The 14,642-nt window shown below is 43.7% G+C and overlaps 1 protein-coding gene across 8 annotated transcripts in view; it reads left to right on the plus strand.

Annotated features, from left to right (window-relative positions):
* MYO9B (myosin IXB) overlaps positions 1–14,642 on the plus strand; it is a 41,700-nt gene extending 27,058 nt beyond the window's left edge. For 4 of the 8 annotated variants that reach the window (XM_069877962.1, XM_069877965.1, XM_069877964.1 and 1 more), the window contains 25 exons: positions 196–318; positions 748–828; positions 1,022–1,132; positions 1,656–1,778; positions 2,291–2,440; positions 2,552–2,718; positions 3,067–4,002; positions 4,517–4,583; positions 4,952–5,082; positions 5,441–5,598; positions 5,728–5,918; positions 6,357–6,455; positions 6,964–7,140; positions 7,622–7,663; positions 8,193–8,304; positions 8,484–8,554; positions 8,754–8,946; positions 9,251–9,379; positions 9,993–10,098; positions 10,811–10,942; positions 11,849–11,972; positions 12,495–12,542; positions 13,028–13,167; positions 13,447–13,574; positions 13,724–14,642. In XM_069877962.1, coding sequence (XP_069734063.1) covers positions 196–318; positions 748–828; positions 1,022–1,132; positions 1,656–1,778; positions 2,291–2,440; positions 2,552–2,718; positions 3,067–4,002; positions 4,517–4,583; positions 4,952–5,082; positions 5,441–5,598; positions 5,728–5,918; positions 6,357–6,455; positions 6,964–7,140; positions 7,622–7,663; positions 8,193–8,304; positions 8,484–8,554; positions 8,754–8,946; positions 9,251–9,379; positions 9,993–10,098; positions 10,811–10,942; positions 11,849–11,972; positions 12,495–12,542; positions 13,028–13,167; positions 13,447–13,574; positions 13,724–14,163 — 4,179 coding nt within the window. In that variant the 3' untranslated portion in view covers positions 14,164–14,642. Of the gene's footprint in view, positions 1–195; positions 319–747; positions 829–1,021; positions 1,133–1,655; positions 1,779–2,290; positions 2,441–2,551; positions 2,719–3,066; positions 4,003–4,516; positions 4,584–4,951; positions 5,083–5,440; positions 5,599–5,727; positions 5,919–6,356; positions 6,456–6,963; positions 7,141–7,621; positions 7,664–8,192; positions 8,305–8,483; positions 8,555–8,753; positions 8,947–9,250; positions 9,380–9,992; positions 10,099–10,810; positions 10,943–11,848; positions 11,973–12,494; positions 12,543–13,027; positions 13,168–13,446; positions 13,587–13,723 lie in introns of all 8 variants that reach the window. The other 4 variants (XM_069877968.1, XM_069877969.1, XM_069877963.1 and 1 more) reach the window with 2 other exon arrangements.

Below are 14,642 nucleotides of genomic sequence, written 5' to 3' on the forward strand. Positions count from 1 at the left end.
TTGGGATGGGGCAGCGGAGAATTTTTGTTCTTAGGAAGCTGCTTTGGTCTAAAATAGAAATAATCATGCAGTGTAATGTGTCATTGAGTGTGGAGCTCTAGGTTGTTAGTTTTGTTCTTACTTATGTTCATGCAGACAGAAATGTGTCCCCTTTGGTTAGCGACTTGCACTTTGATTATAAAACCTTTCTTCCAGAACCTGCTGGATTCCAAATCCCTGAAGTTCATAGTGAGCATGACTTTGCACGATCGAACCACAAAATCCCTCTTGCACTTACACAAGAAGAAGAAACCCCCCAGCATAAGCGCACAGTTCCAGGTGGGTGACTGACACCTCTGGGTGCACCTTTCTGCTCTGACCTAAGCTCATCTTACTTGAAACAGTCGTTTTTATTCGTGGCATTTGTCTGAAGTAGATTTATGAGTTGATTAGACTGCATGCAAAGACCACCTTCATACTCTGAAATGTGCTTGTTCTCTGTATTAGTCATCCTTGCTCTTGTGGGTAGATCTAGTGCTACTGTTACAGCATTGCAAACTCCACTTTAATTATCTTGAGAAAAGGTGAAAAACAGAGGGATCTGCTGTGCAGTGTGGGAGAACCTCTCTCTCGGATAACATAGGATTTTCTGTAGCCATCAGATTATTTCTACACATTATTTTTGAGGAAGAAGCTGTACTGCTGTCAAGTGCAACTCCACATGCTGGTATCTGAAGAAGACAAATATTTCTGAATATTTCATTTCAGACTTCTCTTAATAAGTTACTGGAGACCCTGGGTAAAGCTGAGCCCTTCTTCATCCGCTGCATCCGCTCCAATGCTGAGAAGGTAAGGCTGCATTAGGAGGAGAGGTGAGTTGGTCTGACAGCCACGGGTCTGTCTTCCAACCCTGTAATAAATCTCCCGAGTTCTGTGTGAAGGTGAAAGGTCCCTAGGGTGTAAAACCAGAATATGCTCTCTCTGCTGGACAGAACTAGGGCTCCAGGCATCCACTGGCTGTTGACTTGCTTGTCTTTTTCAGAAAGAGATGCTTTTTGATGAAAACTTGGTGCTACAACAGTTGAGATATACTGGCATGCTAGAAACTGTGCGGATCAGAAGATCTGGCTACAGTGCCAAATACACATTCCAGGTATGTGGGTGCCAATTATGCTTTGAGAAATATCTGCTCCATTTGGGAAAACACATGTTACCTTGGAGTCTTTTGCTTCTTTTCACGTGATGCTCATGTTCACTAAGGTGGAACGGTAAAAATCAGCTGTAGTTTGGACAGGGCTGACATGGTAACAAGTTGTAGTCACTGTTGGGCGAGTCATCTACCAGTGAATTGTTTCACTTGTTACGTGAAGGAAAGCATCGAGTGTTGTGTTCCAGTGTGAGCGATCAGTGCTGCATGTTATTGCCTCCTGATGTGAATTTCTATAAAATGCTCTGTGTAGCTCTGTAGATCACAGAAAGGTGATCTCTGCTGTTGGTTGGAGGTTGAATGAAGACTGCATTTTACAGAGTAAGAAGAGAGCCCAATTTAGACTGAGAAACAAGTGCTTTCCAACCTTTATAGCTTGAATGTCTTAGCTTAATTTTAGAAATCTAGTTAAAACTCTCAACTTGTGAACTGCATTCTAACTTTCATCTCTTGTCTCTGCCTTTCACAGGAATTCATAGACCAGTTTCAGGTGTTACTGCCCAAAAATGCCAAAGCCTCTAAGGAAGACATTTGTGTTTATTTGAATAAACTAAAACTGGATGAAAACTACTATCAAATAGGGATGACCAAGGTCTGTGAAACTTTCTGTAAGCCAGTAAGAAATGCTGATGTACACGGCAAAATTTAGTGCAGTTCATTTATGGGGTTACTCTTTTCTGCGTTTTATATTTAAATTGGCTGGTTTGATTCTTGCAGATGTTGAAACAGATGTGAGCAGTTGCTTCATTGGTTTTGATGCCAACCTGTCTCCTTGCAGTACAGCACAAATGTGTTTTGTATAGATATTGATTTGGGGAAATTGTTGCTGTTGGCATTTGTCAAATGGGTCAGTCTTTTAATTTTAGAAGAGTTCTGTGATTTGAAGGCTGTAAGGACAGTTGTGTGTCATAGAATCAACACACTGGGGTTTGGTAAAACAAAGGGACTTTTACTTTTTGAGCGTGCTCATTGCTGTCAGCTGATAAGGTTTGGTTCAGTAATGAGTATTACCATTCTCTTTTTTGAGCTTGTGGAGGTACTTCCAGTGGGGGCTGAAAGGCTCCTCTGAACTTTTTATTGATGAGCTTTTCTTTAACTGAGCAGGTTTTTATGAAAGAGGCTGAGCGGCAGATGCTACAGGATACACTACACAAAGAAGTAATCAGGAAAATCATTCTCATCCAGAGCTGGCTCAGGATGGTTTTAGAAAGGAGGCGCTTTCTCAGAACAAGGCAGGCAGCCATTGTTTTACAGGTAAGTTTGAGAATTGCCAGTAGTCTTTACCAAACAAACAAACCAGCTTCCTCAAATAACGCTCCCCGTCTTCGAGTACACCACCCTTACTTTGGAAATGTCCCTTCTTAGGCTTGCTGGCGTTCCCGCTGTGTCAGGGTGGCTCTGCAGAGGAATAACGCTGCTGTTTATATTCAGTCAGCATGGCGAAGACACAGGGAACGAAAACGCTACCTCCAGCAGAAGAGGAGAATTTGTCTCCTGCAAGCCATGGTCAGGGGGCATCTACAGCGCAAGAGGTAAAGAAGTGGGGAGCGATATGATGTGTAAACAGGCGTTTTAACCACTTAGCCACTTGGCTTCAGTTGCCAGGCTCAGTTTGTGAGATGTGTTGACTTGTTTACTGAGTGATGCTGCAGTTGGTATTAACTGGCTCATGGTGTGTGGGAACTGGTTAAGCGCTTGGTGCTTGAGCTGAGCTGCGTTGATGCCTGCCAGTCCTCCTGAAGGGATCTCCGTGCAGGCATACAGGGACTGTATTTGTGCTTTGCGTCTGCACTGCAGTTCAGGTTGCATTTCAACAGCTGGGTGCTTCCTTTGACTGCTGTGCATTAAACATTTGTGTTTGTCTTACAAATTTTTCACAGATTTCGGCAAATGGCTGAGGAAAAGCAGAGAGAAATGCAGGAAAATCAGAACGGAGAGAATGCTGAGAGCAAGGATGAGGTCAGTGAACCAGCAACAGAGCCAGCGAAACACGAAACAGAGCTGGATCGAGCTGTTGAGGACAGAGATCAAGCTCCAAATGAGGAATCTGAGACCCTGAGCGCATCTGGAAAGGCCTCGTTGCCCGAGAAGAACGTGACAGAGGGCCTGGAGAAAGTAACAAACAGCCGGGAGAAACGCGAGTCCCGTCGGCAGAGGGGGCTGGAACATAACGAGTTACAGAATAAGCATCTCCTGTTTTCCTTAGAAGGAGCATCATTACTGTGCCATGAGGATCAAACCACTTCTGAAGAGGCCTTGGAAACTGCTCCAAAGCCAAAGGAATTCCCAGCACAAGATGCTGCCCTTCAGGGAAGCGGTGAGGGAGAGAAAAGTCGGAGTGAAGAAAAAGCTCTTCCAGACTCACTGCCATCAAGTGAGAAAACGGAGAGCGGCTCTGTTCCTGAACAACCACCTGTACCAGAAGAGGATGAAGGAGATAGTAAAGTAGTTGATAGCGCGAAAGCACAAGGGACCCAAAATAACCAGATTAAAGGCAGCCAAAGCTTTAGCTGCCCTGAAAGGCCGACAGATCTTGCGCTGAATCTTTGTAACACGCTGTCTGCTGCTGGGAGCTTTCAAACTCCGGCTGAGTGCTGGGCAGATAAAAACAAACGTCATGCTCAGAAGGCAGCCAAAGACCTGGATAGTCCCACTTCTTCGGCAATCCAGAGATATGTGGACGACCCAGGGAAACTAAAATACAAGCGAGAGAAGTGGAAAGGAAAGAGACAGTCTGATGCCGGTCAGAACGATATGTTGAGTCAGTCTTTGGATGAAAGGACACGTGCGGATAAGTCTCCTCAGGATCAGCTACAGTAAGGGTGGCTTCCTGAATATTTTTACTCGTTCAAGAAACATATTTATATAATATTTAAAAATAGATGTTGAACTCCTGATAGCCTATGTATCTGCAGGTGTTATGGGAGGAAAGCAGAGCTGTGAGCGACTGCTGCTTTTTCTTGGCTCACAGTCCTGCAGCTGAGTCTGTATGGGTAGAATGTTTCAGAGGCTTGCCTTGCTGAATTCAAATTGGAGAGCCAGGGCTTTAGTTACAGTGCCTGGAGTTTGTTTTCATGTGTCTTTTGTTCATTGAAAAGAAGATTTTAGTGACTGCAGTTTGCAAGCATCATCTCTCTGGTATGGCAGGAAACCTGACCCATTTTTTTCCTTGTTCAGTTCATTTTGCATTTAAAAGTGAGTTAAAAGAGTTGATCGGGGTTCTCTCTTGTATCTAATGTCCATATGTGAGTTATTTAATGGTGGTAAATATTAAGAGGGTATGGGTTTCTCTAAAATATGTCATCTGAAACTGATCTTATAACATTGCAGAAAGAAGGGGAGTTCATCTTCATTAAATGACCTCTCAACTTTTGCGCAGTCTGTGGCCATGAATCAGGTACTGATGCTATTGTGCATATTTATGCTTGGTTAATCTTGTTTATTCCAACCTCTAATATTTCTAATTAGCTATAGCATGTTCTGCATGCCTGTGTTCCTTTCAGGTTGTTTTTTTTGACTTGATACCCACATAAAAGAATTTCATTAGCAAATATTATTCAACAATTTGAAAACTTCATTTTTAATACATGAACCATCCATCAAGTCCTTAAATATACCTGGATCTTATAATAGTAAGCCAATACCTATTGGGTGAAGTGTTTCATTTCAATGAAGCAAAATTTTTCACCATCCTAATTTTTAAAACCATTTGAAGAATCTGTTTCACTCAATATGTAGTTGCTTTTGACCCCTCTTCTACTGCAGCAATCGCCAGATATGATAGAAGAAGAAAAAGACAACAAGAAATATCCTGTGCAAAAGAAGCCCAGTGACTTCTTCCTTATCTCGGACGCAGCTGTTTCCACACAGTCAGCCAGTCAGCAAACAGATGCCAAGTACGTATTCCGTGTGGGACTGACCCACCTTTATGAAAAAGGGTAAAAAGGGGAGGCTTTCCACTGTTTCTTGAAAACCTGATTGTGGGGACACGTGTTGACATCCGCTGTGGGAGTGGCTGCGTTGAGAGCAATGAGAGAAACTTAACCCAGCAATGAGAGAAACTTAACCCAGCAAGCTTGTAGTGCTGTTTCCCTGTCCTGCTCCCTCCATTCTGGCATTCCAGGCCTCAGAGTAAGTTGCAGAGCAGAGGTTGTTCCTGTGTGGGTGAGAGCTGTGCTGTTAAAAGAGCCTTTTCTTGTAGCAGAGCTAGCCTCCACGGCTGATGTGACAAACCTCTATCTGCTTTTATCTCAGGTCTGCTTTTAAAAGTCCTTTGCGTAGACTTCTGGGGAAAAAGCCAGAGAAGAAAATTCCAAAGGAGAGTCCTGATGTGATTGATGAAGGAGAAGGCCTCTCCCTTGTTTCTTGTGTTCTCTTTCCAGACTTGGGAGGAACCCAGAAGGTTTCAGAAGGTGAGTTTGTGACTTAATCTCCAGCTCGCTCATGTTGTCTTTTCTGTAATATTTGCATGGCTACTACGGAAGCAAATGCGGTGAAATACAGTCATCCTGCTTTAATGTACAAATTAATGTCTTCCCCAGCTTCTTCTGGACAGCCAGGTCGCCCCCAGGCTGGGGACTGCCACGTGAAAGAGAGCAGTAAGACAAAGAAGAACCGTACTATAAAGATCAGCAAGATCTCCAGTGTGTCCCAGAACTGGCGAGCATCCATAGTCCGTGAGATTGCAAATGCCAATGAGCTGAAACATCTTGATGAGTTCCTCCTAAACAAGGTAACAGACGCTCAACTAGGACAAAACTCAAGTCTGCGTTCACTATTTGTGTGGAATTTTATTTAAAGACTGCTTCTCTAGGTGCCAGCTTCTGTTATGATTTAAAGCAAAGGGGAATTGATTTGATAGCTTGACTGAACTAGGTCTCTGTTAAGGCTCTTCCTATTCCTTCTTTTAAGTGACTGACTGCATTATATTACATTACATTACATTAAATCCTGGTGGCATTCATGTAAGGAAGTAGAGAGTTTGTTAGTGCCTACCCGCCTCCTATTTTTGTACCCTCACAGTGCATTAGGAAATGTTGGTGTAAATCATTGGAATGGTCATTGTCCTGGTTTTGGCTGGGATAGGTGACCGAGCACAGCAACTGAAGTTTGACACCGGTTGGAAATTCTCATTTTAATGAAACTTGATGCAGGTGTCTTTGCCTTCTAGATCAATGACTTGCGCTCCCAGAAGTCTGGGGTTGAATGTTTGTTTTTTGAAGCCACAGAGAAGTTTAGAGGAAACATCAAGACCATGTACTCTGCTCCTGTAAGTAGTAAGTCTCAATGAAGGGAAAACTTGGTAGGTAATAAATTCAGTGTGGTTTAAAAGCTTGGCCTACAGGTCTTTAACAAAGCAGTTTGGCAGCTCTTAGCATAGAATTCAAAGCTGAATGTTAGACATGAAAAAGAACCTTTTACAGTTCTGCTGTAGCCTTAAGCAGACTGTTTTGTTTCCCTTTCTCAGTAACTCAGCCGTAACTTATTTTTAGAAATGGATGAGTTTTGCTGTCTTCATCCTCTTCAGGTTGCTGTGTTTAAACACCAAAAGAGGTGCCAGCAGCGTTTTCCTTGTTCTTCCAGCACTGCCATGTCTGTGCCAAGTGTCCTTCTACAGCGAAGTAGGGGAGCGTGCTCACTTGTTTCTAACATGGGCTGCTATCTTCTACTTGAATCACAAATGTACTTTCTTACCTTGGAACTTAAACACATAAAAGTCTGAAACTGTATCAGCTGCACCCAAAAATACTGTCTTCTGAATAATATTTCTTCTATAGAATGGGCAAATCCACGTTGGCTACAAGGATCTGGTGGAAAATTACCAGCTTCTAGTTACAAATCTGGCCAAAAAAAGGGAAGAGAAAGAAGTCAAGCTAGTTTTGAATCTCTTCCAATCCCTTCTGGATGAATTCATCAGAGGATATACGAAAAAAGAGGAATCTGAGCAGCCCAAGGTATAAAACTTACTCTGTTACTGGCTTATGGGATGATGAAACAATCCTACTCTCCCAGGATAAGGATCCTAGGTTACCTCTGAAGTCTCCATAGTGTTCCTCATTATATGGGAAACACTTTCCATTTGTGAATCACACATATAACAAATTCCGGATGCTGATAAACCTTTTGGGGTTTACTTGTTATTTAACTTCTAGTATTTTCAGAATCTTCAAGTGTTTGCAGATTTTTTTTTGGTGAGAACTTAAGAGTTCTGAAAGTTTTAGCGGTAGAATTGCTTTGTCGTTAGGCAGTGAGTTCAGCTGGCTTTTAGGAATTTGACAGTGTGGGCTCAGACAGCTCTCGCACTGAGCTGAAGCTGCAGCGTGGTGCCTCAAACATCTGGAGGTGAAGTAGGGTCTGGGAAACTGCGTAGGAAAAAAAGAGGGAGTGGAACGTTTGAATTTCAAAGACTTAACGCCAGTTCTGTGTTCCATGCAGCAAACCAAAGCCCAGAAGAAGAAACGAAAACAAGATCGGGCAGTAAGTACATTTCTTCTTGCAGTAATCCAAGTCCTCAGCTGCACTTGCAGAACACAGAGAAAAATACTCTTGAAAGAGCTTGATTTTGTACTGCAGTTCTGCTTTATTTTGCATGGTAGATCACTTACCTCTTTAATAACATGTGACACAATGTAAAACTGTTTTCCGTTAATCAGAGATCTTACTTATGGTGGAACTCCAGCAGTTTCCATAGTACCTTTTAGAACATAATGGCTCTCTCAATAATGGGGCTGTTTGTAGGAAAACTACTGAACATCAATAACAAACCATATAGCTAATGTTTTGTGCTGATTAACTTCAACCAGGGCAGTAAGTCAATTATGGAATGACCCGGCAAACCCAGCTGCCTTGAGATAGGGTGAAGTTTGGTTTCAAGGTCAAAGCTGTCAGCTGTAATTGTTAGACAAAAGTGGGAAATCTAAGATGGGATTAGATAATGTTATTAATAACAACAATAATAATTTAAAAGGCAAACAAAAGCCATTAATTTCTTTCTGTCTCCCACCAGATTGAAGAACACAATGGCCACGTATTCACAAACTACCAAGTGAGCATACGGCAGTCGTGCGAGCACTGCTCGTCCTACATCTGGCCCATGGAGAAGGCCTGTCTCTGCAGCGGTGAGTGAAAACACCTTGCTCTGGCCTCTCAGCTCACCGCACGTGCACAGTGCTGGTAGCTTTGGCTGGTGCAGATGGAGCTCAGTGAGCAGCACGTGCAGGTTATACAGCGAGTGAGGCAAGATACTTAGAGTCTTCCTGTGATTTGGAATGTTTGTAACGATTGCTCCTCTCTCTAGTGTGCAAGTTGACTTGTCACAAGAAATGCATGTCCAAAATACAGAGCAGCTGTATGTCCTGTGGAAAAAAGGTAAGAACAGTAGAACTGGAGTGTTACTGTGATACTACACAATACTGCTTTAGGGTCCCTTCTGCCCCAAACCATTCCATGATTCTAATAAAACACCTAGCTTATGCTTCCAGCGACAAAAGCTAATTGTAGCATGAAGCAATGGCATCTCCTAGCTTGGGAAGAGATGCTTATGGTGCTTGACCTGTATCGGTTCCAGAATGAACAGGACACAGAACCACGTCACTTTGGAGTGTGTGTGAGTTCCTTGACCAGTGAGAGAAATTCAGTCCCTGTTGTCATGGAGAAGTTACTGGAGTATGTGGAGATGCATGGCCTCTACACAGAAGGCATCTACAGGAAATCAGGATCAGCAAATCGCATGAAGGAGCTGAAACAGCTGCTGCAAGCAGGTCAGGCAGCGTTGTCTGCCCTCTGACTTCCTTGTGTGATACCAGTTTTCCTTGCAATTCTTTTCTGCTGAAACTATCTGCTGCTTTTGAGAGCTGTGAAAAAAACACTTTCTGGTGGGTGTGCAGGCTATATTTTTGTTGCCTGGAGAAAGCTGCTTAGCACATAAAAGGGACAAGCAGCAGTCTTTTTCTTCTGAATTACTGCTTTGATTCAGCAATGGGATGGTTTCTAATGTTACTTTTTTGGGGACCCATTGTGTCCATCACAGGGATGAATTGCTAGAATTAAAACATTTATTTTCAGATCCAAACTCCGTGAAACTGGAGAACTACCCTATCCACACCATTACGGGGATCCTTAAGCAGTGGCTACGGGAATTGCCTGACCCACTGATGACATCAGCGCAGTACAACGATTTTCTCCGAGCTGTAGGTAGGTTTTAGAAGTTGGAGGCAATTGTTTTTCTTTAGCTTTATCACGTCCTTGGGAGGAGAACTTAAAAGGCGCTCACGCTGGCTGAGCAGCTTCCTTCCAGTACACTTAGTGATGATTGTAGGCATTTTACATAAAACACTTCTTGGGGAATTTATCCTCTTGCTTATCTGACCTTGCATTGGGGTTCCTTTTTCTGTAGCGTGGTGTCACTCCACAGCTGCCCTTTCTAAAAACAGCAAGCATTTGAGCGGGTTTCCCTTCGTACAGTGTGTTTTCCTTCTTGATTTTCTGGACCAGATGTAGCCAGCCAGATATCTCAAATCCTCAGATTAATTTAGCTTCAGCAGGAGTAAGAACCCAAGGCTGGAGACCTTGCTGTGTCACTTGGTGATTGCTAACAGCAGCGACGGCTGAAAGAGCAGGAAAGTTGCAGAGCTGTGAGGGATACTTGAACATCCAGTTAGAACACTTGGTATATGAATTGACAGTGTGGCTGCCAAGGATTTAATCTCTACCTGTTGCAGATAGTTTAAGACAATGTCAGTAAGGGCTTGGTGGCTTTCCAAGCATCACACGCAATTATGATCTTGTGCTTTCTCCCCTTGTACAGAACTACCAGAAAAGCAGGAGCAACTCTGTGCCATTTACAGCGTCCTGGAACAGCTTCCACAAGCAAATCACAACACCTTGGAGCGACTCATCTTCCATCTGGTCAAGTAATGAGTTTAATTACTTCATTTGGAGAGAAACTCCATTTAACTTTTGAGTCCCTCTTGGAAGCTTTAAGATCTTCAACCCCCTGAGTGTCGATGCAGGGACTGTGCTGCTGGTTTGGGAATGAAGGAATTGCAGGTGATAGTTGTGCTTAAAGCTAGACATGTGCTTACTTCTACCACCTGGTGTATTTTAGCAAATTGGGTAAGAACAGCTTTGAGGACAAGGTAGATCTGAAAGGCTCTTGAGTCTGGACACCAGGATTTATACAGATGGGTACATAGTGAACTGAGTATGTTAGCATACGTGGTAGGGAGTGTGCAAGGGTTATAAACGCTTGCACACACACTAGTTTTGGGAGCAGGGATAAGTGGTGTTGGCACAGGGGCTGCTCTCATCCAAGGAACTTGTGAATTTTCTGAGTGGCCCTCTGAACACAGGGAAAAGGGGTTTTTAAAGAGGAGGCACTGACTCACCAGACATACTTTGAGACACTACCGAGCCAGCTTAACCTGTGTGGCTTCCTGTTCCTTTATCTGATGCGTGAAACTGTCTGTGTAGTAGGTGTAAAATAAGGTTAGTACTTCCTTGCTGTACTCGGTGCCCTAGAGGCCTCTTGTGTTATTTGGGAACTCTGGTGAAGCTTAATCAGATAGCTCTTGCTCTAGGAAGGTTTGCTTAAACCATCTTTTTGTTCTGAACATTGAATTTCAGAGTGGCTTTGATTGAAGATGTCAACCGTATGTCACCCAATGCCCTGGCCATTGTTTTTGCTCCATGCCTCTTGCGTTGTCCTGATACCTCTGATCCTTTAACCAGCATGAAGGATGTTTCAAAAACAACCATGTAAGTTTTAGTAATCTGCTGCAAAGGAGTACCTTGAGATACGATGGAGAGCTGGTACAACTACCTGCAATTGGTACAACAAATTACTCTTACCAAGCTGAGAAACTGAGGGTTAAGAGTTCTGCAACTCATGCCACTTTGTGCCTTACTCTGAGTCTTTCCACCTGTCTTATGTTTACAAAGCATAAAGTAAGATGACTTTTAATTCGTAAATATCAGGTTTGTATTTTATTTGTGGAGGTTCTACACTAAGAGATATTTTGCTGAGCCTCAAGCCGTAATGAACAGTAGGATGTAGAATTCAGCTGCCTCCTGCATACTTGGAAACCCCTGATAATTTCTGCTGTGTTGTCCCTTGAATTGAAGAAGGTTCTGTCCTTGATCTCTGTTCTCCTCTAGCTCGTGCAGCTTTGGCTGTCTGAATGCCCCTTGCCATCCTCGCTGCATGACCAGCCTTGAGTCTGCCCCAAATGAAAACAGCTTGAAAAGTGACAGCTTTTTGTAACATCTTACTGACCCGTGGGGCCATAGAGGTGGGGAAGGGCAGTTTCAGGCTACTTCTGTGTCTGCCAGTCTGTGCCAGCGCAGGCGGCAGAAGCAGCTGGCAGCCATGGTGATGTCTGTTTGCTCACCGGGGTTGTGTGCCGTCAGCTGAGAGGCTCTGGTTACCCCAGGAACAGCATGTGCTGTTACCTTTAAGTCTGTCCTGTTCCGCTTGCTGTGTTGGACTCCTCACCGTGTCACCATGCGTGTAACCCTCTCCAAGGCTTCCTTTGAGACACTCGACTGCATCTCATCCATGTGTGTCTGTGGCAAACGCCCCCGAGCCTAAAGAGGCAGCTCATCCCACCGCAATTAGCTTTAACAGTATGAGGCTGCTGAATAAATTCTTGTCCTTTTGTTCAGGTGTGTGGAGATGCTCATCAAGGAACAGATAAGGAAGTACAAGATAAAAATGGATGAAATAAGTCAGCTTGAAGCAGCAGAGAGCATTGCTTTTCGACGACTCTCATTGCTGCGGCAGAACACGGTAAGTGTTGGAATAAACCGCGGAATCACACCATCCAGCAGAAAGCGACCCCTGGTTTCTTGGGAAGGGATGTGCTGCTTATTTATCCTGTCCATCCCATCCGCTGAGCCAAAGGTGATTGGAAGAGAAGAAGAAAAGGGATTTGGGCTTGCCCTGAGCTGTAGGTAGGAGCTAGATATACAGCTGCCTGGAGTCTCAGTTTGAGTGAAGGGTGCAGGGGTGGGGATCTGCTCTTGTAGTGGTCAAAATCTGTTCCCATATAAGTGAATTGGTAGAACTGAGATTGCAGTCTTTTATGTGGCAGAGCAGTTCATTTACTCTGGAGGTGGATGGTGGAAAAAAACATGCCACATTATATTAAGCCTGTGAACTTGCTCCTGTTCTTCTAAGTGGCAGCTGAGAAGAGAGCCTGGAAAAGTACAGGACTGTAAGGGTTAAACAGTACTTTTGGTTTTGTTGTACTGATTAAACCAAACTGATCAGAAGCCACGTACAGTGAATTTGGTCTTCATCTCTCTCTAGCTCTGGCCTGTAAAACTGGGTTTTTCTTCCCCTTACGAGGGGATGCTGGTATGTACACAGTGTTCAGAGTGCATGTTCGGTGTGGTTTTTACTTTGTGCTGTTGCATGGCTAAAACACTTACTACATGTATTGTAACTTGGATTTAAATACTCTCTGGAACGACTGAGACTGCATGGATCGGTGCCACTTCCTCCCCAGCCTGCATGCAGGGCTGCTGACCTGTTCTGTCATGACTGTTATCTTAAAGCCATTCTAAATGTAATTTGGATGCAATAATATTACTTATAAGTGACTACTAAAACTGAGCTGAGGCTGGCAAATCAAACTACTGTTTCAAAAAAAACTCCAGGAATCAGGTGAATAGAGAAAAATGTCTTATTACTCTTTGAAACATTTGTATGAATAACTAACAGCTGCTCATCAATCCCACCAGCTCTGTCTGCCCCATTCGTTTCTCTTCCACCTCCCAACCAGACAAGACTCGTGCGGCTTCTGATGACTGAGAAGGGTTACACGTAAATTTGTCTTGCAGAGTAAAAGCTCACAGAGCAAAGGAAATGACAGTGGCAACTCAGAACTGGACTCGCTGCATGAAGAAGAGGAAGTTTCTGAAGCTGATAACCGGGAAAAGGAGATTCTCATTGATCGCATACAGTCGATAAAAGAAGAAAAGTGAGTCACAGCTCTGAAAACCCCTTATCTCTGTAGGCGATGCAGTGGGAGGTACTGCAGAGAGTAAAGCGGTACTTCTTGTCCAAAATTGTCTTAATTCTGGTTTATAACCCTTTATGAACGGGGAAAAAGAAAATGCAAAGGACTAGATGAGAGAAAACACCATGAGAATTAATGTTTCCTGCACATAGTCATCAAGGTTTACCTGAAAGATGTGATGTATAGAGTTGCTCAATAGCAGTGATGTCTTTCTAGAGTGCTCTGATCTGTTTTGTGTAGGGAAGACATAACTTACCGGTTACCTGAGCTCGACCAGCGAGGCTCTGATGAGGAAAACGTAGACTCTGAGACCTCAGCAAGCACAGAGAGCCTGCTGGAGGAGAGGACAGGACGGGTGGAAACCGAAGGTCAGTATTAAGGTAGTGTGTGCTTTTTTTTATTCTACATCTTTCGCTGCATGCAGCCGGGTGCCCAGATGTTGTCTGGTCCCAGTTGCTTGTATCAAGTTCCACTTTTATCCCTGCTTTCAGTATCTAAGTATCTAATTTCTTTAAAGCGATGATGGGATCACACCGCCGTGCTCAGAGCGCCAGCGTGCCTGCCAAAGACCTTTGCAAAGTGCCTTCTCTTTTGCAAACCTCTTCAAATTCCTCCTCTGCGTCCCTGTCTTTGAGACACAGATCCTCTTTGATTCTGTCCAAGACTAAAGTGCCCCGCCGAACTCCAGTGATGCCAACCGCAAATATCAAACTTCCTCCTGGGATTTTCAAATGTACAGAATCCCAGGGCAGGATTTGTGCTAACAAAGAGACTCTGATAACGGTGAGACGGAGGGAGCAGCCAGCAAGGCGAACTGATAAAATCCACTCTGTGTACATTGCACAAGGGTCTGCAGCGGCCCATGCTCAGGAACTCCTGGATGAATATGAACCAACTGCAAAAGTAAAACGGAGGTTTTCGGACCCTTATTCTCACATTCCCTGTATGGAGAAGTGAAATACTTGAGCTGTCTGGACTTCTTTGAAGTTGACTGCAGCTTTGGCTTTAACCCTTTGAAGGCTGTGAACTTATTCATGTCCTCTGTGGCAGCTGGAAAGGCAGCCTGGAAACATACAGTGCTGAAAGGGTTAAGCAGGGCTGCTGATAACAAATATTCTTCACTTTAAATTAAAACTCTGCAAAGAAAACCTAACGTAGAACTCATGTCAAGTAGAATATGTGAGTTGAGTGTACGGGATAAATGGCGTCCCCCGATTCTGCTGCCGTGCCTTTTCCTTTTGCCTTAGGACAGGCTCATGGGACCAACAGTGAGTTTGGATCGATGTGTGTTGCCTTACTTTTTTTACGTTGTTATGACAACTTTGTGTGGTTTACAGAACCGTTAATGTCGTTATAGCCTTAACTGAGACCAAAATATATAAAAATGTTTATTAATACATTGCACTTTTTAAAAATACACGTCCTGGTTTATCCTA

The sequence above is a fragment of the Phaenicophaeus curvirostris genome, chromosome 28 (assembly GCF_032191515.1).
Source record: "Phaenicophaeus curvirostris isolate KB17595 chromosome 28, BPBGC_Pcur_1.0, whole genome shotgun sequence".
NCBI classification, from domain to species: domain Eukaryota; kingdom Metazoa; phylum Chordata; class Aves; order Cuculiformes; family Cuculidae; genus Phaenicophaeus; species Phaenicophaeus curvirostris.